The sequence below is a fragment of the Miniopterus schreibersii genome (genome assembly GCF_964146895.1).
Source record: "Miniopterus schreibersii genome assembly, chromosome: 13".
Lineage (NCBI taxonomy): Eukaryota > Metazoa > Chordata > Mammalia > Chiroptera > Miniopteridae > Miniopterus > Miniopterus schreibersii.
This window is the reverse complement of record NC_138113.1, coordinates 2,099,058-2,123,349: the sequence shown is the minus strand read 5'-3', so window position 1 is coordinate 2,123,349 and position 24,292 is coordinate 2,099,058. Positions and strand designations below refer to the sequence as shown.

General features: G+C 43.4%; 1 protein-coding gene across 9 annotated transcripts in view; it reads left to right on the top strand.

Moving 5' to 3' along the window:
* Positions 1 to 24,292, top strand: part of KIDINS220 (kinase D interacting substrate 220) — a 66,965-nt gene that overhangs the window by 23,650 nt on the left and 19,023 nt on the right. For all 9 annotated transcript variants that reach the window (XM_081156090.1, XM_081156088.1, XM_081156086.1 and 6 more), the window contains 10 exons: positions 215 to 394; positions 1,189 to 1,354; positions 3,163 to 3,314; positions 3,446 to 3,735; positions 4,418 to 4,558; positions 5,223 to 5,466; positions 5,610 to 5,698; positions 7,167 to 7,311; positions 8,645 to 8,807; positions 23,506 to 23,684. In XM_081156090.1, coding sequence (XP_081012216.1) covers positions 215 to 394; positions 1,189 to 1,354; positions 3,163 to 3,314; positions 3,446 to 3,735; positions 4,418 to 4,558; positions 5,223 to 5,466; positions 5,610 to 5,698; positions 7,167 to 7,311; positions 8,645 to 8,807; positions 23,506 to 23,684 — 1,749 coding nt within the window. The remainder of the gene's footprint in view (positions 1 to 214; positions 395 to 1,188; positions 1,355 to 3,162; positions 3,315 to 3,445; positions 3,736 to 4,417; positions 4,559 to 5,222; positions 5,467 to 5,609; positions 5,699 to 7,166; positions 7,312 to 8,644; positions 8,808 to 23,505; positions 23,685 to 24,292) is intronic.

Here is a 24,292-nt window from a genome sequence, read left to right as displayed (position 1 = left end):
GGAAGCAGGAGAGGGGGTAATGGGTGGTGCCCCTTGGGAATGGGATTGTTGATCAAAAGAGAACATTGGTTAAAATGGCCAAGTAGCAACATTTTATCTAGGGACTTAGTAAGTGCCCCAAAAATGTTTATATTCAGATGTGAACATTTCAGATTGAGTTAGGACTTGCAGTTCTTAAAACAGGAATAATGTTTGTTATTAATTTCTCTTTCAGATGAAATGAAGACTTTTGCAGGACAGCAGATTGAGCCTCTTTTCCAGTTCTCGTGGCTGGTCGTGTTCCTGACCTTGCTTCTCTGTGGGGGGCTGGGGCTGCTATTGGCGTTTACGGTCGACCCAAATCTCGGAATAGCAGTGTCTCTGAGCTGCTTGGCTCTCTTATACATATTTTTTAGTAAGTCTTTGCTTTTTATGTTTTTTAAAAATGTGGAAAATGTCTAGACTCATTGTTTTACTTAAAAGATTGTATTCTCTGTCTCTTAAAACCTGTGATTATCATAATTAGGTTAGAAAATGGATCTTTTTGCTGTTTTATAAGTTCGCCTAGAAAAACATGGCCCACAACCTTGCTGGAGTAGCTTTAAAATGAATCATCTGCTTGTTAATACTGAAGCAGAACTCCGATTTATTGTATCTACCCTTTTGCATGTTACTTAATGATTTATGTTTAAATCTTGTTTTGAAAATGTCTTCATAGCCATCACTGGAATGCTCTGGAGGATTCTGATCATGATTGTAATTTTTATTTTATATAAAAGCAAAGTAAAAAAAAAAAAAATATATATATATATATATAATCCCTGTCCTTGAGATGTCTTCAGTCGTAAAGAAGGAAATAGATTTACCATTGGAGGAACTGGTAACTTCAACAGTTGCAAATAGGACAACCCCAAAGTTATTTGCATTGGAATCTGAACTGGACAGTGTTTCTGTTTAAGGCATTGTCTTTCTGATGCCATGTTTTAGTCTGTTAACTTTCCATTTTCCATCTACCTTCTGTGTGTTGGTGGAGGCTAATGCACTGAGGAATTCGGTGGGGTGTGGTAGGAATTCGGTGGGGTGTGGTAGGAAGGACCCTGACAAGTTGTGTGAACCTGCCTGTTGTCCTTGGTATTTGACCTTGGAGAAAAAAGAGGCTGCTTAACTAGTGATTTTTGGGGTAATTATTTTTAAAACTGTGCATTGCAGCTGTCATTTACTTTGGTGGACGGAGGGAAGGAGAGAGTTGGAATTGGGCCTGGGTCCTCAGTACGAGGTTGGCAAGACACATTGGCTATTTGGAACTCCTCCTCAAATTAATGTTTGTCAATCCGCCCGAACTGCCGGAGCAAACCACTAAAGCTTTACCTGTGAGGTGAGTCGGTCCCTTTGACAGGGTAACGTTTAATAAGGGGAAGCAAAATAAAGTTTATATTGCACCACTTCTCAATGTACATTTCAAAAAACATTGATCCCTTGAACTTTTTATATGAGAAGTAAAACAAACCTGCCCTGGTCAAGTACATTGGGAAACACTTCATGTTGTATCTCCCTCTTGGGCACGAGAGGATCAGAGACATCTGTCCATAAAGAAATCCACTTAACTTTGATTTACCAAATTTTATTTCCACGTACGCCCCTCTCTCCTCCTGTGACACCTTGTCTCATCCTTTGGACTCACTTGGAAAGAGCCCTGGATCTGGCTAGGATGGGGTCCTGGGACCTCCTTGTGCTGTGTGTAACCTCAGTAACTCAGCTTGTGCTCCAAGCTGCTCTTTCCACATCTCCGGAAATGTACTTATCTGCCTGTCTGAAATTGCTAGTAATATCACATGGGAAATGTGTGAGAAAACAGTGCAGAAAGGAGAAAAACAGGTATCCCTGGGACTGCAGGAAAGGTCCTGGGCCAGAGGGCAGTAATGAGACAGAGAGCTGACGGCAGAAGAAAGTCAGTAGAAATGAGCAAGGTAATTACACGTACACTAAAAGTAAGAATTGTAACATCACTGTAAGATAAAACGTGTAAGTTAAGATGAAAATAAAGAGGCCAAACCATATAAAATATCACAGTTGCAATATAAGAAAAATAAGCCTACAGGTAATAGATTAAGTATTAAGAAAAGAATTTAAAAATAAAAAGTTAAAAAGAAAACATGCAGAGCAGAATAAAGTTATCGAGGAAAATAGTTTTATAGAAAATAAAACATGTTAAGTTAATAAGATGGTATTATTTTTAAAAGCTAGAACAGTGAAACAGCCTGAATGAGCCCACAGCGCTGTGCAGTGCAGTGCCGTCCTAGGCTGTGCTTGATCGTGATCATCTGCTGGGTGCAGCTGAGAGTTCCATGGGGACGGAGGGGACAGAGGAACTGTAGCAGAAATGCTCTTTATTCAGAGAATCAAAGTGTAAATAACCCAGTTACTTCAAAGAATAGCTGTGAAAAGAATATGATAGGACTTATTTTTAAATCCCTGGTAGATGTTTAAGCTATAAACAAGACTTTCTAAAACTTGAGTTTTTAAGTGGCATTAAATTCTTAATGACTATAATATTTTCTCAAGGTTCTGATCTTTTTGGTTGGTGCTTGGAAAACTTTCTCTCAAGCGTAGCTCTTTTGGCTCCATCCTGATGTGGGGGCTGCCTTCTCATCGTATCGCGAGATCTGTTGAGATGTCTGTTCCTTGCTTGGACTCTGTCGTAACCTCCTTCCTCTCCTGCCTTTAGTCAGGACTACCTCATATAACTCTGCTACACTGGACCTTTTTTTTTTAAATATGTCTTTATTGATTTCAGAGAGAGGAAGGGAGAGGGAGAGAGAGAGAAATATTAATGATGAGTCATTGACCAGCTGCCTCCTGCACGCCCCCGACTGGGGATCGAGCCTGCAACCCTGACATGTGCCCCGACCGGGAATTGAACCTCGAGCTCCTGGATCCTAGGTCGATGCTCAACCGCTGAGCCACACCAGCCGGGCGGCATTTAACTTTTTAAATTGTCTTTCCAAAGAAAAATGTCTAAGATGTTAGAAATGGAAGATATCTAATTTCAAGTTCTTTTCCCTCAGAATTTTAAAAACAATATTTTGAAGGAAACAAAGAAATACAGGGTAAATGATACTGAGATGAAGGATGCTGAAGTGGTTTCTTTAGCGACCTGAGGACCGTGTTCTTTCCCCTCCCCAGGTTCTTGTTTACAGACTACAATCGCCTGTCCAGTGTGGGCGGGGAGACATCCATGGCTGAAATGATCGCCACCCTCTCCGACGCCTGCGAGAGAGAGTTTGGCTTTTTGGCAACCAGGCTTTTCCGAGTGTTCAAGACTGAAGACACGCAGGGTAGGCCGTCCTCCTGCCCGCTGCTGGGTCGGGCTTGGGGTGCGAGGGAGCGTGGCGGGCCGTCGCCGTCGCTGTGGTAGGGCTCTGGGCGCTCGGCGGGTCCGTGATGGAGGCTGTTCGCTGTCTTCCAGGCAGAAGGAAGTGGAAGAAGACCTGCTGCCTCCCGTCTTTCGTCATCTTCCTTTTCGTGCTTGGCTGCGCTGTTGCCGGGATCGCCCTCCTGGCCATATTCAGAGTCGACCCGAAACACCTGACGGTGAACGCCGTCCTCATAGCCATTGCGTCTGTCGTGGGTTTGGCCTTCCTGCTGAACTGTCGCACCTGGTGGCAGGTGCTGGACTCTCTCCTGAACTCTCAAAGGAAGCGCCTCCACAGCGCTGCCTCCAGGCTGCACAAGTTGAAAAGCGAAGGATTCATGAAAGTAGGTGCTCAGTGCTGGGTAGGAGGTGACCGTATGTGGACGTGCGCCCACAGCATGGCCACCTGGGCTTTGGGCGCGCACTCTTGAGTGTTACAGTGTTGCAGTGGCTTTTAGTTTCAGTCCAGATTTCTCCTGTGGAAATGCATATTTGAAGTGGGAAGAAGACTTTTATGAGGCACTCAAAGGAGTTAGTGAATTGATTACTTCATAGGTGGTAATTCCTACCCAACAATATAGGTTCCTCTGGAGCCTGGTAGAGTGAATAGGTTGAACCACAGAAACATAGACTCAAGGGACTGAGTACTTACCTGCAGCCCCTTCCCTTGGCCAAGGCCATGTCCTGTCAGGGAGCCCACTCCAGTTTGGTCATTTAGATGTACATTCAGATCTCAGACTTGACATTCAGAGAATCTGGTCTTGGAAAGAAGTCACTCAGCCCAGTTTGATAATAAAAAAACTCCTGGACATGACAGGGTCTCCCTCATTGTGAGGGTGAAATACTCCAGTTTGTGAGAAGTTACTTTGTACATTGTGAAGCCCTCACTGCAGTTGCAAGTGAACCGTAGCTGGCAGCGAGGACTCTGGATTCCTTTTCTTCCTGTTAGGTGACTTCTGTAGGCTCTTTGCGGAGCGTGCCGAGCTTCCTCCTGTCCTCAGTGCCGCCTGTTTGTCTTTTGCACAGGTTCTCAAGTGCGAGGTGGAGCTGATGGCCAGGATGGCCAAAACCATTGATAGCTTCACTCAGAACCAGACGAGGTTGGTGGTCATCATCGACGGGCTGGATGCCTGCGAGCAGGATAGAGTGCTGCAGATGCTGGACACTGTAAGTCTCCCCCGCCTCCAGCTGGTCACTGTTACGTGTGGCAGCGAGAGAGATGCCTTCATGCATAGCTCAGATGGGTTTGAATAGTATTTCTTTTTTTGTAAAAATAACCATTTTTATGCAGAAACAAAGCAAGAATAAATATTCCATCACAGGCAGGTCTAGATCATTTTAACTCACTGGCAGAGTGAAGAATGAAAGAGTGGAGGAGCTCAGATGCCCACGTGTGGCTCAGCTCTCCTTTGCAGGTAGTCTGGTCAGAGTGAGAGAGGCAGGGAGCCCACAGAACTTGCCGTTTTTTGTTTAAGTCAACACATCAGTGACTCTGTGAGGTCAGAGACCTGTGTACCCAGTACCTCCTTGTATGTTCACGAGTGTTTCTCATGCGTCCTGATCTTACCTCATGTAGACCTTAAGTGTCTCAAAATAGGACAGGATTAAATATTTTCTTTGGAGGTTTATCACTGTCAAATGGTGAAAATTGTCAGGTGGTGAAAAACCAGATTGAGACTTCAATAAAATTTGTTTTCATATAGAATAACATTTTGATGAAAAATAGTTTTTAAAAATTATAGTTATCCAAGGATAGCACGATTTTGAAGAGACTTTGTTACATTGGGTAATTTAAAGTTTACGTTGTGAATGTGCGTTTCTTTTGCCACAGGTCCGAGTTCTGTTTTCCAAAGGTCCCTTCATTGCCATTTTTGCGAGCGATCCGCACATCATCATAAAGGCCATTAACCAGAACCTCAACAGTGTGCTTCGAGACTCCAACATCAATGGGCACGACTACATGCGGAACATTGTCCATCTGCCTGTTTTCCTGAACAGCCGTGGGCTGAGCAATGCAAGGAAATACCTTGTAACCTCAACCACGAATGGGGACATTCCATGCTCGGATGCTACAGGTATAGGTCCAGTTCTTCAGTAGTTCTGTGGTTTTCTGTGGTGACTCACCTTTTACCTTGAAGAACCTTGTTGGCAGGTCACTTCTCTAACTGTCCCATGCCACAGAATGCTATACAAACGGTGTCCTTGGTAACTCTTTAAGGGATGCAGGATGATGCTGACCGAAGAGTGTCACAGATCAGCCTTGGAGACATGACCAAACTTGGCAGCAAGACCGCCCTCAACAGACGGGTAAGACCTAGTTCTTGTAGCCATGTGTTTGTATTGCTATTACTCAAGTAAAACTAAGGCGATGCCCCTTAATAACCTTTTATAAACATCATACTAAGCTCTTCAAATACATTCTATCATTGAACTTCCTTTCAGCTTCAGTGTTTTCAGGGGATGTCTGAACCTGCAGCCATAGTAACTGTAAAGAGTATAGGAGACCCTGTCCTCTCCTAACCTGTTCTCAGTCCATGAGCTGCTCCAGCCCCTAGACCGAGAGAATCAGAGACTCCGAGAGGAAGATTTTAAAGCTCCCCAGGTTATGTTACCTGGCGATGAGGATTCCTGCCGGGTGCCCGTTGCCTCCGCAGCTGTAAGGGAGAGGAGGCTTGTGGTGTGAGGAAGACTCCTTTATCTCCCTGTTGGCCTCCTCCCCTAATGTTTGTGAGGTGACTGCTATGCCCACACAGCGATTGTGTGCCCTTCCCAGCCACCTTAGGTTCTCCTGGAACCCTCTAGTTGTCCCTGTCCTACCCATCCCCAGGACTCCCTTGCGTATGGAACAAGGAAGGGAGTGTTACAAGACAGGAGGCTGTCCACGTGCAGGTAGGTCATGGTCACAGTGCCACTTGAGGATGGCTAGGTTGGGCTAGTGTTGATCAGCACTGTTTGTTTTTTTGAGTTTGCTACTGTCGAGTTTGGGTATTTTGCATTTAAAAATGTGTCTTCAGTGACATTTTGACATTCTGACTTTATGCCTCCACCCTATGCAAGTATGGATGCAAAATTAATATTATGAGTGACGGTTGATGACACTAAAGAGTAGAGTCTGATTTACTGTTTGGGCTTTTTGCCCTGGGAGTCTGGACTCAGGCTCCCTGTGGTTGCTTCACCTTCCCTGGTCCATGGCTTTTGATGAAACGGCACCTTTTTTGTGCCTGTGGCTCCTCTCAGATGGGATTCCCGCCCCGCCCTGCCCACCCAGTAGTGTGCCTTCCATTTATTTTGTTATTTTAATTCAGTGTACTTAATGCAGATGTGAGGATAGTTAGAGCAGCCGTGCCTGTTGTCACATGTTAAAAAATAACTTAAAAATAAAAATGCTGAATCCTTAAAACTAAACAAGGAGTTATTTGCTTTATCATGTCAGGATTCCTATAAATCCTGAGTTCCTACAAGAGTTTGAATTGAATTCTCTTTACATAATTCTGCTTGCTTGTAATCCCCAAGGCACTGGGCTTTCTCGGCCTATACAACTATAAACAAACTCCATCTGGAGCTGCCCTCGCCTGTGATGCTGGTGCTGTCCCTGTTGCTTGAAGGGCTCGGGAGGGTCTGCCTGGGAGTGATAGTAGTTCTTTGTTAGTACAGCTTCTTCTCAGCTGCAGACTTAGACTCTCCTTGGTTGATGTCACCAACATGCGTTAGCTCCTCACAAAGCCCAGTGCCCCGACTTGCAGTGAGGGCTTTTCACTGTGGTCTGTCGTTTCAGGACACCTACCGGAGGAGGCAGATGCAGCGGACCATCACCCGGCAGATGTCCTTTGACCTCACAAAGCTGCTGGTGACCGAGGACTGGTTCAGTGACATCAGTCCCCAGACTATGCGACGGTTGTTGAATATTGTCTCTGTGACAGGTACCTTGCTTCTTGCTGTCCTGTAGTAGATAACAAGCTCTAACATGGACAGAGCAGTTCAGTTCAGAAGCGAAGGGCGGTGCTGCGCTGTGTTTACGTTGGTGGGCACCACATCTGTTTGCAGTAAGTGTGCTTAGTAGAACCAGTGTCAGTGTTGACAACAAAAATCAACCGTCAGGTGTGCACTGTTATTTTAAAACTTGATTTAAAAACATCTTCTCGTTCATCTCAAGTTTAATTGGGTGGAAGGTAAAGGGCCTGGCCTGTCTAGCAGACCAGGTCCCCCTTTCCAAGAAAAAGGAGTCGGGCGATGATGGCGTTGTTTGCGTGAATAAGCAGATGGACAGGGGAGGGCGGGTCGGAGGGTGCGGGAAGAACTGGAAGGGGCTCTGTGTCAGGAGGAGGGAAAGGGAAATTCATACCGGAGCCGCCGCAACTAGGCATCAACTGAACTGATGACATTCAAGTAAAACAGTGTTTACAATGAAAAAGCAACAATGCCCGCACTCTGCACTCCCAACAAAATCCCCAAAGCAGGATCAAATGATGAGGCAGCAAAGCAGAGCACCGGTTTTGAAGGTCCGAGGACTGCAGCTGCCCACGTGGGCGCTGGCCCGCACCAGACACTGCATTGGGGTCTCAGAAGGCCCCAGGGTAGACAGGATTTAAGAACAAGTAATGGGGTTTTGTGAACCGCTCACCTGGCAGGTTATTCCTTAGGCCACCTTAGCACGGAACAGCGAGTGTGCGTGTGGGGCGGTGCACTCACCCACAGACACGGGGCAGGCAGCACGTGTGGGTTTGCTGAAGGCCCCCAGCAGGCCCTGAGGCACCACGTTAGAGGACGGGCCTGTCACGGGTGCAGCGACCCCCTGCTGTGTGGCTGTGGGTAGTGTCAAGAGGGTCCGACACCCAGCTCTAAAGGGTTTTTGCCTGCATGGATGGGGTCAGAGCAGTGTGGTCAACGCAGCACCAGTGGGAAGTCCCACGAAAAATTGTTAGAATTAAATAGAATTGGGTTTAAGCCCTAGAAGCTTTCCAGTAGAGCTCTTTGGATTATAGAAGCTATATGTTTGTATGTATGTATATATGTGTATGTATATATATGTGTGTGTGTATATATGTGTGTGTATGCGTGTGTGTGTGTGCATGTATATAATTGTGTGTGTGTGTGTGTGTATGTATATATATAGTTGGTTTGAATTTGTTGTGTACGTTAAATGGCAAATTTTAAAGATTTAGGAAAGTTAAATTATTTGTGAATATGCTAAATGTTTTGCTTAGCATAACATTACACATCTATTAATTAAAAATGTTCTCGTACTCCTCACAGGGCGATTACTGAGAGCCAATCAGATCAGTTTCAACTGGGATAGGCTTGCCAGCTGGATCAACCTCACGGAGCAGTGGCCATACCGAACTTCATGGCTCATATTGTATTTGGAAGAGACTGAAGGCATTCCAGACCAGATGACGTTGAAAACCATCTACGAAAGGTAATTTGACCTCTGTATTTGACTTTATTTTAGATCGAGTTGACTTTTCAGAAAAAAGTGAATGCATGTAAAGCATAATGAATGCAAAATATTATGTATAAAATGGACCCTCCAATTTAATGAATGATTCTAATCCCATTTCCTTTAGGAGTTGTATTAGCACAATTGTATATCCCGCCATATAACACTTCAGCTTCCTTCCAGTGTAACCTATGTGATAAGGTGTCTAATTAGCAGTCCTGTTGGCTTTATGTCTCTGTATATATGAAATGCAATGCTGGACACATTATCACGTGTTTCCGTTTTTTATTCTAAGTGCCTTCATAGAATATTGAGGAGGTTGCACTTTCCAGGTTGTCAGTGCGAATATTTTCTCAGCTTCATATCTGAGGGTTGTAGAGCTGTGAAGACTGACTGGAAAACATTCTCTGCATTAAATAATAAGGGATTTCATTGTCCTTTTATAGTCAGTCATTTGAAGTCCTTTTAAAATTTCTACTGATTAAATTGATTACATTTTTGTTGAAAGACATGCAGTTAAGGTTCTGTGACATGTCAAATACGTAAAGCTTTGAGAGTTACCGATTTATTGTCAAAATCAGAACTAAAATTATAAATCCTTTTTGTTTATCAGAACACTTAATACCTTCAACATTTTCAGTTGCTGCTCTAAATAAACTGTCTTAGAAAAAATATAACACAGCCTGGCCGGCGTGGCTCAGTGGTCGTGCATCGTCCCAGGCACCAGAAAGTCACGGGTTTGATTCAGGTCGGGCACATGCCCGGTTGCGGGCTTGATCCCCAGCGGGGGTGTGCGGGGGGCATGCAGGGAGGGGTCAGCGGTTGATGCCGATGTTTCTCTCTCGTCAGTGTCCCTGTCCTTTTTCTCTCTTCCTCCTAAAAAGTCAATAAAACATATAAAATATGTGTATATAACACAGAGGAACTATGCAAACAGTTTTATAAAACTCAGTAAAATTGGAACTACTACTTTGAACGTGTAAGTGGACTATAACCCTAAAGAAATCACTTAGTGCCGAGCTCACACTGAAGATTTCAGACAGTTCTCCTTTCCTTAGAGGGCTGCCAGCTCGTGGTCCCCGTGTTTCAGTCCCCACTGCTCATGTTCCTGTTCTGTTTCGTGTTTTCATGTGGGTGACTGGCTCTGGAATCACAGGGACAGTGTAGGATTGGTCTGCAAGTTTGAGCTCTGCTCAGTTTTGCTGTGTGATTTTTGCTCAACTAAATGGGTCGTTTGAACCAAGTGTGGCGTCCAGTGCATGGCAGTGACGCGTGATGCCACAGGCCGCTAGCCACGTGGCGCTGAATTGCACCTGCCCTTTGATGTTTCAGAAATCTTATGAGAGGTGTTTGGCGTGTAGTAAAATATTGTTTTATTTCATGAATAAATATTTTCATCATTACACAGTGATGAACGTTTGCCAGATGAGCACAGGTATCATCAAACAGTTAAAGTAACTTTTATTTATTTTATATATCTTTATTGATTTCAGAGAGAGGAAATGAGAGGGAGGGAGAGAGCTAGAAACATCAGTGATGAGAGAGTCATTGATCGGCCGCAGCCCGCAACCCAGGCCTGTGCCCTGACCGGGAATCGAACCCTGATCTCCTGGATCCTAGGTCGACGCTTAACCGCTGAGCCATGCCCGGCCAGGCTAAAGTAACTTTTAAAAGTATTAACTTAATAACAATTCACACTCATATAATGGGATTCATTCTTCACATGGTATTTTATATAAAGCCTTAATTAGACAGTCCTTCACACCTCATTTTATTCCTGAGAAATTATTTTGATGTAAATAAAAATCTGTCAGAGAAAAGGGTAAGCCTTTATTTGGGAACTCTGAACTGGAGTTTTAGATTCATTTTAGAACAATATCCGATGATACTGTTCTTAGAGGAATGTATCTGGTGTCAAGAAATTTGGAAACGTGGGAAGGAGGGTGGGTATGTCCGGGCCCCTGTCTGAGGAGGGCGGGCGGGGTGCTGAGCGGGAGCCTGGCCACTTCCGGCGGATGTGCGGCGCTTCCTCGGCCCGTTCTGCGGGGCGCCTCCACGGTGCCCCCGGATCCCTGTGAAGCCCCAGAGGAGAGGAGAGGAGGTGCCCGGGGCTCGGGTTATTGGCGGGGAGGGCGTGGCTCAGAGTTTCAGGACCTTCGTGGGTCCCGTCTCCTTGGGCACAGAGCTCTTCCCGCCAGCTCCTTTTGCTGTCAGCAGTGAGGTGGTTGCTTAGTAGGGACTGTTGACCCCACTCACACTCAGGACATCGAAGCCCAGGGAACCCAAGTCATGTCTTCTTGGAGGTACATTGAGGTGATGAGACTTTGTTTTGCCATTTCCTTAACCCGTCAGTTTAGACCTCAGCCCTTGGTGGCTTGCTGTTTATGAATGGGTGGGATTCACGGTGATTTTGAGACGCCTTTTTTTTTTTTTTAGAAATAGATATGTCTGATAGGCCTACAAAGACTTCTAAAGATTGTTTGTAGATACTCTAAGGAAGAGAAGATGACAGTGTAGTAAGAATCTTTGAGATTCATGAAAAACTTGACTCAAAATAAAGTTAAGATGATTTGACTGAAAAATGATGGGAAGACAGTTTCTACCCGCATTTTGAAAAATCATATATATTGGAACATGCTGGACAAAGACTGATGCCTGTTTCTAGTTAACCATAGCTGGTTCTTTGATGCTATTGTTTGTCGTTTGAATAATAAAAAGTTTTATTTACAGCAGACAAAAAGCAGCAGCATATAATTGATATTCATTTATTTTATTAAAGAAATCTGATTTGGTAAAAACAATCAGAAAATAGTGTTTTTAACGCTAGTAGTAAACTTTTTTTAATCCATAAAAAACCTCATTTACTTTTATAGCAATTTGATGACACAGCTGCTCGCTTTATTCGGCTGAAAAGGAAGATGTTGGTTCTTGGTGTTTGGTAAAATTGCTTTGTTAAATTATTTTCTAAATTGTTCAACTTTTAGCAAATGACATTTGATACTAACACTGGAAAGCAATTTCAGCTAATTAAGTAGATCCCTCTATAAACCATTGGAACATTAAGATGACATACTGTTCATTCAAGATTATTTTAATTGGTACAATTATTGTAATTTTCTTGCAATTATGTGTTGAGCTAAAAGCTTTTGTCTAGATCATTTGAGGGTGTGTGTTTTTTTTGTTAACATACATTTAGTAAGAAGAAAGGGAGTAAAATAAAAACTAGATAAAGATTTTCTGTCTACTTTTTATTACAGCGTTTTAGACAACCACTGAAATATTGTAGTTATAAAACTTTATTTCTGGTATTTTCCAGTAAGCATTTTAAGCAATGGTAGAGGTTTTGAAAATATCTATTTTAAGAATTTTCATGAAGATAATGTTTAACATTTTTGTTTGGACGCTACTCAGGAGGTCGTTTACTGAGGATGCTGTGGTCAGAGTAGTTTTGTGATGAGGATTGTGCAGCCTCTATTTCGGTGCTACATTTTTATTTTTAAAAACAATTGACTACGTTTTGAGAGAGCCTGAGAATGGTAGCCACCCTTCCTTTCATTAAAATAGCTATTTGCTGAATAGGCACTATAGGTACCTGGCTTATAACATTTATATTAAATTCACTATCTTTAAATTATTCAAGTAGTGCTATTTCTGTACTTTAGGACATTTTTTATAATAAAACATTATATCATGACATTTCTTCTTGATATTCAGCCATAGTTTTCATCAGCTAAATTTGATCGCTTCTCAGCATCTCACGCCCCTCTTAGCTCTCATGAACCACCTTCCCATTTCCTTTGTGTTCTGGGCAGTATTCATGGGCCCCCAGCCCCGTAATGTGGCCCAGGTTATGCATGAGCTTCTTTCTTTGCACGTGGACCTAAGTTATGACTTTGAGTAGCGTGAACAGCCGGACGCTAGTTAGTACAGGTTTGTGAAGGAGTCATCTCCTTTGTAGGTCAGAGTCTATTCTTTGTGCTGATGATTTTTCTTCTTAATTTAGGTTTTGAGATACTATAAATATTTACTCCAAACACTGTTTCAGGCATGCTGTCTTGGTGTTTTTTATATATAGTTTAGAATCTCAATGCAGTCTGTCTTCTTGCGGCGATGTGACTTCTCTGCGGGTGTTCATGGTATTGTCATCCAGCATCCGTTAAATTACTATCTTGTGTGTAATTACTGGTTCCATCTTTATTCCTGAAACACACTGGCCCTTAATGTATTTGTAACGTAAATACTTTATTCAGGGGCTCAATGTTTTATCAGTATCTTTATCTTTTTATAAAGATGGCTTGATCTTTGCAAAATCATGAGCTAATTCTCCATATAGGAGAGGAAACTAAGCAGGGTTTGTTGGAAAAAAAGAAAATATGACCTAAAAGAGAAATCACAAATTCATCTGGATAGACATAAAGGACATTCATAGACTTGTCAGGTTTAATGAGAAGATTGAGCCTTCAAGCCTTGAACAGATACCTGTAATCAGATGCAATGTTGACCATTAAAATATGCATTTTTTGGTTGTGGAAATTAATGGGAAAATCCAGGTTCCTAAAGATAAATAAAGGTGAAGGGCAGAATTTTTATTTTATTTTGAATTATAGATGTCTTATTTTCCCCCCCTGGACCCTCCCCCCCGCCCCAGCCTTCACCAGCCTCTTGTCTGTGTCCATGGGTTACATGGATCCAGCACGCTCTTCCCACCCCTGGTGGGGCTCGAGGGAGAGGTGGTTGCCGTGGCGATAGGACTGATGGGTGTGGAGCGCAGCGGGGAGTTGCTTGTAGAGTAATATTGAACTTGATTTATGAGGAGTGTACATGGAGATGATGGTCAGTGCATATCAACTTGGGCTCTAAGGATAAAGAAACAACTGGGCGGAGTTCTGTGCACAGAATCAGGTTTGTCTGGGGTTCCGAGCTTCCTAGCAAGGCCCCAGCCCCTCCTGCACCTTCTCCCTCCTTTCCCGCCTTTCTGCTCTGCCCTTGTCTCTGGCCCATGCTCCCCTCTCCCGCCCTTCCCTGGTCTCATCGTAAATGCCACTGACTCGGGAAGCCTTTGTGCCCAGGGTACCCTGTTCTCCAAGGTTTTACTGGATGTGTTCATCATATACTGGTGTCTTTCTTCATGGCACTTACCATACTTACCCTTTTATAAATATTTGCATGCTGTTTCTTTAACACTTGTTTCCTGAACCAGGCTATTAACCTTGTGGACTGTAACTTCCATAAACCTTGCTGAATTCTTTGCTTCTAGACATGCTTAACATAGAGCATTCGGTAGTGGATATGTCTGAAAGAATAAAGAAATACAATGATATCCTGGCCCGTGCTCAGTGGGTTGTAGAGTCATCCGTACATCAAAAGGTTGCGGGCTCAGTCCCCGGTCAGGGCATATATGGGAGGCAACCGATCAGTGTTTCTCTCTCTCCCTTCCTCTCTCTCTAAAATCAATACAAACACTTGAGTGAAGATGAAATAAAATTTAAAAACAGAAATATGATGACGTTTGCATTGAGAAAGCCTGGGTTGGGGGAAGGTGGTGAATGAGAAGCTCCATTTTATTTTGAGAAGACTATCCACATAGACACTTGTTCTTTGACTCTAAATGTGGTAAACGGTTTCCTTTGTAATTATACATGTGCACCCTGGGTCAGGCGCATAGCACATTTTCAGTACCCGGAGGTGGAATGGAGACGTTTCCCCCTTGCGTCAGGTGATACTGAAACCAGTATTTTCGTGTGCATTTCCCTGTAGCCTTTGGCTCCATGGCATTCTTAAGGTTTCTTGCATTCACCATCCTTTCTCTAACGCCGTTGTTTGGAGTTGCTTCCTATCCGCACACTTTTAGACAGGCCCTCTCACTCCAGTTTCTGCTTAAAGGCCATTGTCAGTATTGATTAAAAGGCTGAGTGACTTAGTTGGACTCCATTTGTGTTATGTTAAACATTTTGATTGTGTTCATTAAACAAATATTTATATAGTTTATTATGGCTGTGCAGGTGCTAATAAGAGTATCAGCTACTATTGCTTTTGCCCCAGTACGTGCATACATGGATCCCACTCTACCTAGACTGTTTCACGAGCCTGGGAGTAGAGAACGATCACTAAGGTCACAGCTGGAACTGCCAGAGCGTCCCAGCCTGTTTCTGAAGCAGGAGATGGCCTGTGACCACACGGCTGGGCACATGGTCCGCGACGTTAGACATGCAGGCCTACACTACTTTTATTTTCAGTTCCAGATACATCTTACTCATTTTCAGAAAGATAGTTGGAATCATTTATTATGTATCAGTGGAAATGCTATAGCATATAGAATTTTTTTCCAGAGGATTGAATATATATATTTAAAAAATGCAAACCTCTTAGCAACGTATGTAAAACCCCAAGTAAATGCTGTATTCAGTCCTGAGTGTGTCTGGTAACTGACTAGGTTTTGTGTGGAAAGCTTAAAAACCCAGTTGTGATATTTTGCACTGAAACAGCTGGAGCATCTGCTTGTTCCAGCCTTTATGCCATTTTTATGGGCGCCAAGTGCCTGTAATTCTTTCCTAGGTAGCTTTTCAATAGCTTTTCTTTTGCTTTTAATAGGGTAAAACTGATTTTTAAAATATATTCTCATTTAAACTTGTCGTGGTGCCATTTTTATATTTTATGCTAATGTAGAACAAAGAAAGAATTTTAAATGTTCCAAAGCATGAAAAAGTCAAGTGTATTAAACTAAGGCTCTTTGAAAACAGAAATAGCAAAGTCAGTTTCTCTAATATATATATTTTAATATGTAAAAACCCATCACCCTTGAAGATTTATAGCTTATTTTTAGTACAGTAAGAGTATCATGTATGTTTACATTAAAAAATAAGTCTGATTATGGAAGGATTCAGATTTACAAAACATAAACTGTCCTTCAGAGATCAGGTAGACATTGATTTTTCCCTGAACTTATTTTTTTCAACAGAGGTTTGTGATCTCAGAATTTCAAGTCAGAGTATTTTTAGATTCTTCACAATATGAGAATAAACAAAAGTAACGTACAACAAAAATGCAAGCTAATAACAAAAAGCTACCGGTGGAAAGGCTGGGTGAGGCGCTTTCTTGATGTGAAGGCTCGAAATCCACAAGGGGGCAGCGCTTCACTGGAGGTGGCTCCGGCGGCCAAGAGAGACTTAGTGCGTTTGCTCTCCCCTTTTCACAGCAGGAAACACTGAGCTTAATGAATGTTTTAAACTCTTAAGTTCAGCTTCCAGCTCTTTTTTTTGGAAATGGCTTCACAGGACATTTGCAAGCACTGAGAATCATGATTGCAGGCAAATGAGTAGTCAGTCGTCTGACCCTACGGCATGGTTTTTAAGTTTAATAGCACCCTTGTCTCCTAAAATTCTTCTAAACGGACTTTTGGGAAAAGGGATGAATATTGAAAAAAGGAGATTTTTAAAAAATCTTAACAAATCTGTGTTTACATTTAAAAATATTAAATCCTAAACCTTGTAGAATTTGGTTTCTGTACTTATTAAACATCAAATCTTTACGATGGCTCGCGTAATAACGGTTTTGTTTTAGTCTGAGACACATTCACAGTCAGGCCTTGAATTCAGCGCCTTCATTCTCTAGGCCTGTTACTCAGTTTCATTGCAAAACATTTACTTTCTATGTATGATTAATGTAAACTTTAAAAGATTGCTTAAGGCAACAATAATGAACATTTATTTTTGCTCAGTAGCACCTTATGATACTGTCAGTGCTTCCCAAGTAGCTATGGAAATTGGCTCTCGCTACTTTCACTGGGATATTTTTAAATAAGATACCGCAGTATAAACTCTTGATATGAGTTATTTAGCTTCCCTTAGCCTCCTCGCTGAAGTCCTCTGTTTCTGCAGCCTGAAATGATTGTCATCTGAACTGCTCTGAGCACAGTGTGGCAGCAGCTGGGTAGGCCTCACGCTGTAGTTGACTGTGGTTCAGGCTCTTCCCCGCTGGAAACCTTTTCAAATTAAATCTTATGCAGAATCCCAGTAAATAAAGAGAATGAATATAAATGAATTGATTCAAGTTGTAGCATTTCCTAATAAATTCAGTTAGTGAGAAAAATGAGCTGTTCTGAGAATGTTAAAATGGAAGCGTGTGTGTGATTTGCAGTCCTGCATTGGTTTAGCATCTGTTTCTCTCCCTAGGTTTGGTGATAGAGTCTGTTTCTCTCCCTAGGTTTGGTGATAGAGTCTGTTTCTCTCCCTAGGTTTGGTGATAGAGTATCTAGAAAATTCTGAATCCCAACTAGATGCAAATACGCCCAGTTTCTAAACTTGCTCTGCTGGGGTAGGAGGTGTTCAGTTCACCTGATCCAGAAACCTGAAAGGTTAATTGGGGATTTTGCCTCATAGGAGAATCCCCAATATAACCTTAGAGATACTCCCAGTTCTTTTTTTTCTTTTTAATATGTCTTTATTGATTTCAGAGAGAGGAAATGAGAGGGAGAGAGAGAAACATCAATGATGAGAGAGTCATCGATCGGCAGCCTCCTGCAATCCCCCGACTGGGGATCGAGCCCCCAACCCGGGCATGTGCCCTGACTGGGAATCAAACCCCAATCGCCTGGATCCTAGGTCGATGCTCAACCGCTGAGCCACGCCTGGCCGGTCTCCCATTTCTTATAGTTAGTTGAAGTGTTGGGTCTGCTTCTCCACATGGTCCTGTCACCTGGGTCACTAATTATTGTGCAGTTGTTTTTCTAACTGGTTATTACGGTCTGCGCTCTGGCATTTAGGGTGGGGGGTAGACTTGCTCGAGTAATTTTGTGAACAGAAGAGTGTTGGTCTGGATTAAAAGAAAAGCAATAAAGGGATTTACATATGCACATGAAGATGGAGGGGAGACTTTATTTCTAAGTCTGCAAGGAAACTGACACAGAACCAGGCGACCTGGTAACACAGGCTTACGTGTTGGTCTTCAGTGCCTAAAAATTTAGTATGTAACAGGTTCTATTTTATTATATGTATATTTTTTACTTTTCAATTACATTTGACATTCATTGTTATTTTATATTAGTTTCAGGTGCACAGCATGGTGGTTAGACATTTATATAATTTACAAAATGGTCCCCTGCAGTAAGTCTAATACCTACCTGGCACCACACATAGTTCCTATTATATTAGTGACTATAATCCCTATGCTGTACTTTACATTCCCAGGACTGTTTGTAAAAAGTTAGCTCTGCTAGTGATTTCTGTGGCAACTTGGACAAGTACTCTCATGGTTTGCGTTATTTAACCCTAATTAGACCATCATCAAACACAAAGTCAAACACGTTAAATGCTCGAAATCAGAAACAAACCCGGAGGTGTGGTGCGATTAGATACTCAGTGTGCATCTGCTGCTTTTGGTGTCGCTCCTGGACGGGATGCCTGCAAATGTGACATTGCTTTGTAGGCTGTGAGAGTGGGGATTAGTGAGAACACTGACACGTGCACACCGTGGCCTGGAGGGTCAGCTCCGCCCACCACACGCAGAAGCCTCTTTGTCTCCTCTTCTCGGTTCTTGCCCCTCCAGGGCTGTTCTGCGGGCCCCACAGCCTTCCGCATGCGGGCAGCCTTACCTTTTATAACTTTATTACTTAGTAGCTTCAGCTGCAGCAAGTAAAGCGTCTCTCTTTCTGACCCCGGGGCTTATGTTCTTTCCAACTTAGTGTGGAAGGTGACTCATGGAATCGTTATCAAGGTACTTTTATAAGAACTTAGGGGTGATTAAAACTGATGGGATGCAGCAGAGACAGCACTCAGAGGGAAACTTATGACTAAATACCTACAGTAGAGAAGAAGTGTCTTAATAACCAAACCCTACACCTTTGAAGAACTAGGGAAAGAAGAGCAAATTAAAAAATTCCAAAGCTAGCGGAAGGAAGGAATTAACAAAGATTAGAGCAGAGGTAAATAAAATAGAGAACAGAATAACAATAATGAAAATCGGTGAAACCAAAGGGGGTTTCTTTGCAAAGTTAAGCAAAGTTGACAAAACTTACTAAACTGTCAAAAAGAGAAAGCCACAAATCACTAAAGTCAGAAACTGTGGACATTACCATCATCTTACAGAAATAAAAAAGATTGCAAGAGAATACTCGAGGAGTACAGAAAAGGTATCCGACAAGCTCAGCACCCTTCCATGGTCAAGACACTCAGGAACCAGGGCTGGACGGGACCTACAGCTGCTGTCATCCCCAAGGCGAAAGACTTAAGTGTCCCCCCAAAGACAGGGACAAGACGGGGCACCTTGTCTTCCTTGAATGAGTTCCCCAAAATTCAAAAATTGAAACCCCACCCCCATGGTGATGGTGTTGGAGGTGGGGAGGTTTAGACAAGGTCTTGGGTTGGAGTCCTCATGATGAACTTCGCCCTCGTGGGAAGGAGTGAGTGCAGACGGCACACTAGGAAGGGGTCTCGTCAGACCCTGACCAGCTGGCTCCCTCATGTCGAACATCCAGACTCCCCGGAACTGGAGAAGGAGCTGTTGCTTGCGCCACCGGGCCTGGTCTCTTGTTGCAGCAGCCCAGGTTGCCTAGGACACCCGCTTTCACCACTGCTTTTCCGTGTTCCACTGGAAGTCCCAGCCAGCGCAGTTAGGTAGGAAACGAATAAAAGGACCCAGTGTGGAAAAGACAAAGTAAACCATCTTTAGTAGAGAGCGACGCGGCCCTGCACATGGAACCCCAGAGCCCACAGGCAACATTTAACCAGCATGGTCAGACATTTGTACACTGCACACCGCAGGTTGGTAAGGTAAAGATCGGAGTGAGTGGAATGGTTTCCTGTGCTCATGGATGGGAAGACTAAGCAGTAGGATGTCACTGTCACCCATAGTGTCCTGCAGGTTCAGAGCAGTCCCTGTAGAATTCCAATAGCCTTTTTTTGCAGAAGCAGAAACCCGATCTTCAAGTTCATGTAAATTGCAAGGGACCCCAAATAGTCAAAACAACCTCAAAAAAGAATAAATTGGAGAACTCTCACATTGAGTTACTGCAGAGCCACGGCACTCAAAGCATCGTGCAGGGCAAGAGGACATAGGCCAGCGGGGGAGGCGTGGGAGTCGGGGTAACCCGTGCGTCTGCAGCTGGTGGAGCGCTGACGGTGCAAGTCCATTGGGGGGGATAGTCCCTTCAACAGATGTGCTGGGGCAGCTGGGCCTCCACATGCGAGAGGGTGGAGCTGGGCCCGTTTCACATCACGCACAAAGATGACCTGAGCAGGGCCACCCTGCGCTTTCCCAAGCACAAGGTTGGTTCTACGTGAGACAGAATCGAAGTGGAGATTATTTTAGGGGGACAGAGTTATCGGGAACAATACACTTTCTTGTGTAGTTTATTAACTCTACAAATATTTATTAGGCAAAAGTAATAAGACAGTATTCTGCTCTGGGCACTGGAGAGACAGCGGTGAACAAAACCACGCTTGTTCCCAGCTCTAATGGAATGAATGGAATTTGCCGTCTAGAGGGGGAGATAGACATTAATGAAATAATCCTGCTAATGAGTGTAGCACTCCAGTGGTGCTGTGCCGTTGCCGGAAAGCATGGGTGCTGTGAGGGCTTCACTAGGGAGGACCACCCGGTCTCAGGGAGGACTTCCCGCAGGGGGCGGGGTGGAGCTGAGCTGGAGGGTGCGCAGGGGTTAACCGGGTTAACGCAGGGGGGCGGCGCAGTTAGCTCCTGGCTAGAGTCTGGTTGTCTTTCCACAGATAGTAGTGGACTTAACAAGGATGGTGTTTATCTTTTGTTCCTGACCCTCCGGTAACAGTGCTGAGTGGCTGTTTTCTGCCTGTCCCATCTGTCTCCCAGGCCTCAGAAGGGCTCTGTGCAGAGTAGTGACAACCGGGCATTACTGATAGGAAGTGTCTAAAAGTCCACTAGGAGTTAAGTTCACTTCAAGGTACTAAAATGCTGAGGCGGTTAAGTTTTCGTGTAAAATTTTAAAGAAAATTTATCTTAATTCTTAACTTCTCATGATTAAATGATGACATTATTAGGCAGCTACTTATAGATAAAGCCTGATAAATAATGCTATCTCCATAAATTATGCTCTTAGAACCTGTTTATATTTGGACTTAAAATAGATTTTTTTCCATGTAATTTAAAACCTCATTTTGAATGGAAGTAATATGAATGGCTCATCTAATTCCTGCCACGGGGTTAATATGGACGTTCCATAACCACTGTCATTTATAATCAAAATGCTTTTACCTTGCCCCGGTGTTGGCACTAATAGTGCTGCTGGTTGGTAGCATGGGAAGAAGCTGCTTCTAGACTTACCGGGAGCCTGTGGATGCCCGGGCTTTACAAAGCCTTCTGTGGACCCTTTTAACTGCTGGCAGCTTCAGCTCACATGATTCATATGCTGGGAGTTTAAATTCACCCTTAATTGAAGAGTGAAGTTGCTTAAGTTCTTTAAATGCTAATCTTTGGAAATGTATCTGAAAAAAAATAAAGGCACATATGATTTCGGTCGCCCACGGCCAAAAGATTATCATTTACATAAATGCTCTCAGTGGAAGAGTTTCCTGTATGGAGCTCGAGCGAGGGCTGGACGCTCAGTCTGGACAGCAGCAGCCACCCGCTGGCTTGGGAACGGCCGCGTTGTCCCCACCCAGACACTGCTCACACTTAGGCTGACCAGGCCGGCGTTAGAATTCAGTGCACTTGTTCCATGTGACTGACTTGTCAGCTGTACGCTCATCTACGTCTCTCCAGCTGCTCTTCTGAGCACTTGGTGTTAAGCTCCTGAAATAGACACACTAATTTACTGTGTAAGTGCTGAGTTTTGGCCACTTCTGCACATGATCCTGTGCGGCCATTCTCCAAGTTCTCCACTTTGTTTTAAGTGTACTTAAGCAGCTTGAACGCCTTTTTATTTAGAGGCCGCCCCATTTCAGAGGGCTTTCCTACCCTTGGCGTGTGCCTGAGTCCCTAACTGGGACTTCCTGAAATTCACCAAGACAACATCGTATCCTTGGATGCTCAGAGTACCCTGGTCTTGTCTTGTTTGCTAATGTTCTCTGGATTTTCCCTTTTAGCTTTTAATATTTGGCTACTAACCAAATATTGGGTTGTAACAGTAAAGTGCTAATCCCAAAGAAATAACATAACTAATATTAGAGTAGGATCCCATTTTACTTTTTGAAGGGCTTGAAAACTTACTGCTCTGAAACTGTGCTCAGTACAATCTGACAGGTAATATTCTCGACTAATTGGGAGCTGAGTGTTTCGAAGATATGTCCAAATTCACAGTGAGTCTTAAACAGCGGTGTGAGCTGTAACTGGCGTACGATAAGCTGCCCTGTTAAAACTGTGCAGTTCCACGGTTTTCATGTATGTGTGTATTTACCCCGAAGTCGTCACCACCGTCAGGAGCGTGGGCATGGCTGTCACTTACTGAGTTCCTCCTGTTCCTTGGGAATCCCTTCCTGTCTCCTTTCTCCCACCTGCACCCCCGACTTCACAGGGAGCCCCTTTGCTTTCCGTCATTGTGACGGTTTTTTCTAGTTTTGTGTCACGGAGACAGTCAGCTGTCCCTCCTTATTGGCGGTGTCCTTCCCCCCGTGCAGTTTACTGTGGAATTCATACTGATGCGAGTGTAAATAAGTTTACCCCTTTTTTGCCGAGTGCTTTTCCATCCCATGGATGTGCCATGGTTGTTATCTCTTCCCCTGCCGGTGGACGTGGCCACCTCGTTTTCTCTTCTGCCTCCTTGTCCCCTAAGCCGTCTTTCCTGTTTTCTCTCTCGTTTTCTCTCTCTCTCTGATGCATTTTTATTTATCACCTCAGGTTGGCACGTGGCCTCGACGCGGTAGGTCGGACCATATGGAATTGTCAGGATTGACCATTTAGACCTATAAAGATGGCAGTTTTATATAGTTTGTCAAACAAGTGTTTACTAAGTATTTTTTAATGACTATTACTTTTATAATTAAGATCTCTGCCTGATACAAAATTGTTTACATATGTAAACTCAACTATGCAAAAATTCTGCATAATAAACATTTTAATATGTGAACACTAGGTGACACACTGTATTATTAGTAGTTACTGTGTCCGCTTAGTGAAATTATGTTTTCCCCTCTACTTTTCTGTATTCCGCTGCCTCATAAATATGCTTGTGTAGTAAGTACATACTTCCTTTACAATAGAAAATAAACCTTTTTAGAATAGATTAAACCTGTGTTAACTTTCTAGTTTGTGTAATTTATTAAAAATTATTCTTTAGTTCTTCTTTTCTTTGCAAAGGCAAGATCCACGGCACACGGTAATAAGCTTGGATTTTAGAGCCAGCCAGGTTCTCTTTCCAGGTCTGTGGCTCTGGCGGCTGTTCAAGTGTCTGGGAGCCGCTGTCCTCATCGGAAGGGGTCGCTCCCTCCTCGTGCCGACAGGTGGTCGGTCACTCAGTCGTGCGGCACCTGGTGCATGTTTCCTCCTCTGCCCAAGTCCTGCCTCTGGTCAAAGGCAACATAATTCTGACCTCACTTGTTACTTTACTAATTTTGTAACTATACCACCTGTTTTTTTTCTTTAAAAATTTTTAATGACAGCAAAGTATATAACGTATTCTTTATTTTTATAAATAACAAATTTTAAGTTATATGTAGAATTTATCTTTGTAATAGTGACATTAATGACCTTTCCCATTTCTTTCTTGTTGAAGAATATCTAAGAATATTCCAACAACGAAAGACGTGGAGCCACTGCTTGAAATTGATGGAGATATAAGAAACTTTGAAGTGTTTTTATCTTCACGGACCCCAGTTCTCGTGGCCCGAGATGTGAAAACCTTCCTGCCGTGCACTGTAAACCTGGACCCCAAGCTGCGGGAGATTATTGCAGGTGGGGATTAGTGTAAATTTAATTTTTCTTCTCTGGAGCTCTCAAAGATTTTCCTAATTTTAACTTAGCTACATAAGTTTCTCCTGCTCCATGAAGCCAAGAAATATTGACAAGGCTCTATACAGGGGACTAGTGATCGAGGGTCTCGACGTTGGGAATGTGAAGAAAATGCTGTTTGTTAAACTCACTTGTTATATTTCCCACCCGCACACCTGAGTCCTTACTTAGGAATTAGATTCCTTTTCACATTTAGTCACCACTGTAAGATACCAGTCCATTGTGCTTTTTCTGTCCCCAGCCTTCCCTTCCAAATGGGGATCTTGACCCAGAGAGGGAAGGACATCTTCGTATCACTTTTAAATTTTAACCTGAGTTTGTGGACTGGAACTTGAGGGTAGTGATGGGGAGTTTTGCGAATAAGTTGTTTTGAGGCACCACTGGGTCCACATGCACACACAGCCGTCATGGGAACGCACTGTGTTGTGTGACACTGGCCCTGCTGGCCCGCCTTTGAGTTCCCAGGAACTATGAGGAGAGCCTGGGACTCCCACATTCTCTCTCTAAATCCGGCTCTAGGGCTGATGTTCAGAGGTGGACGCGGCACATAT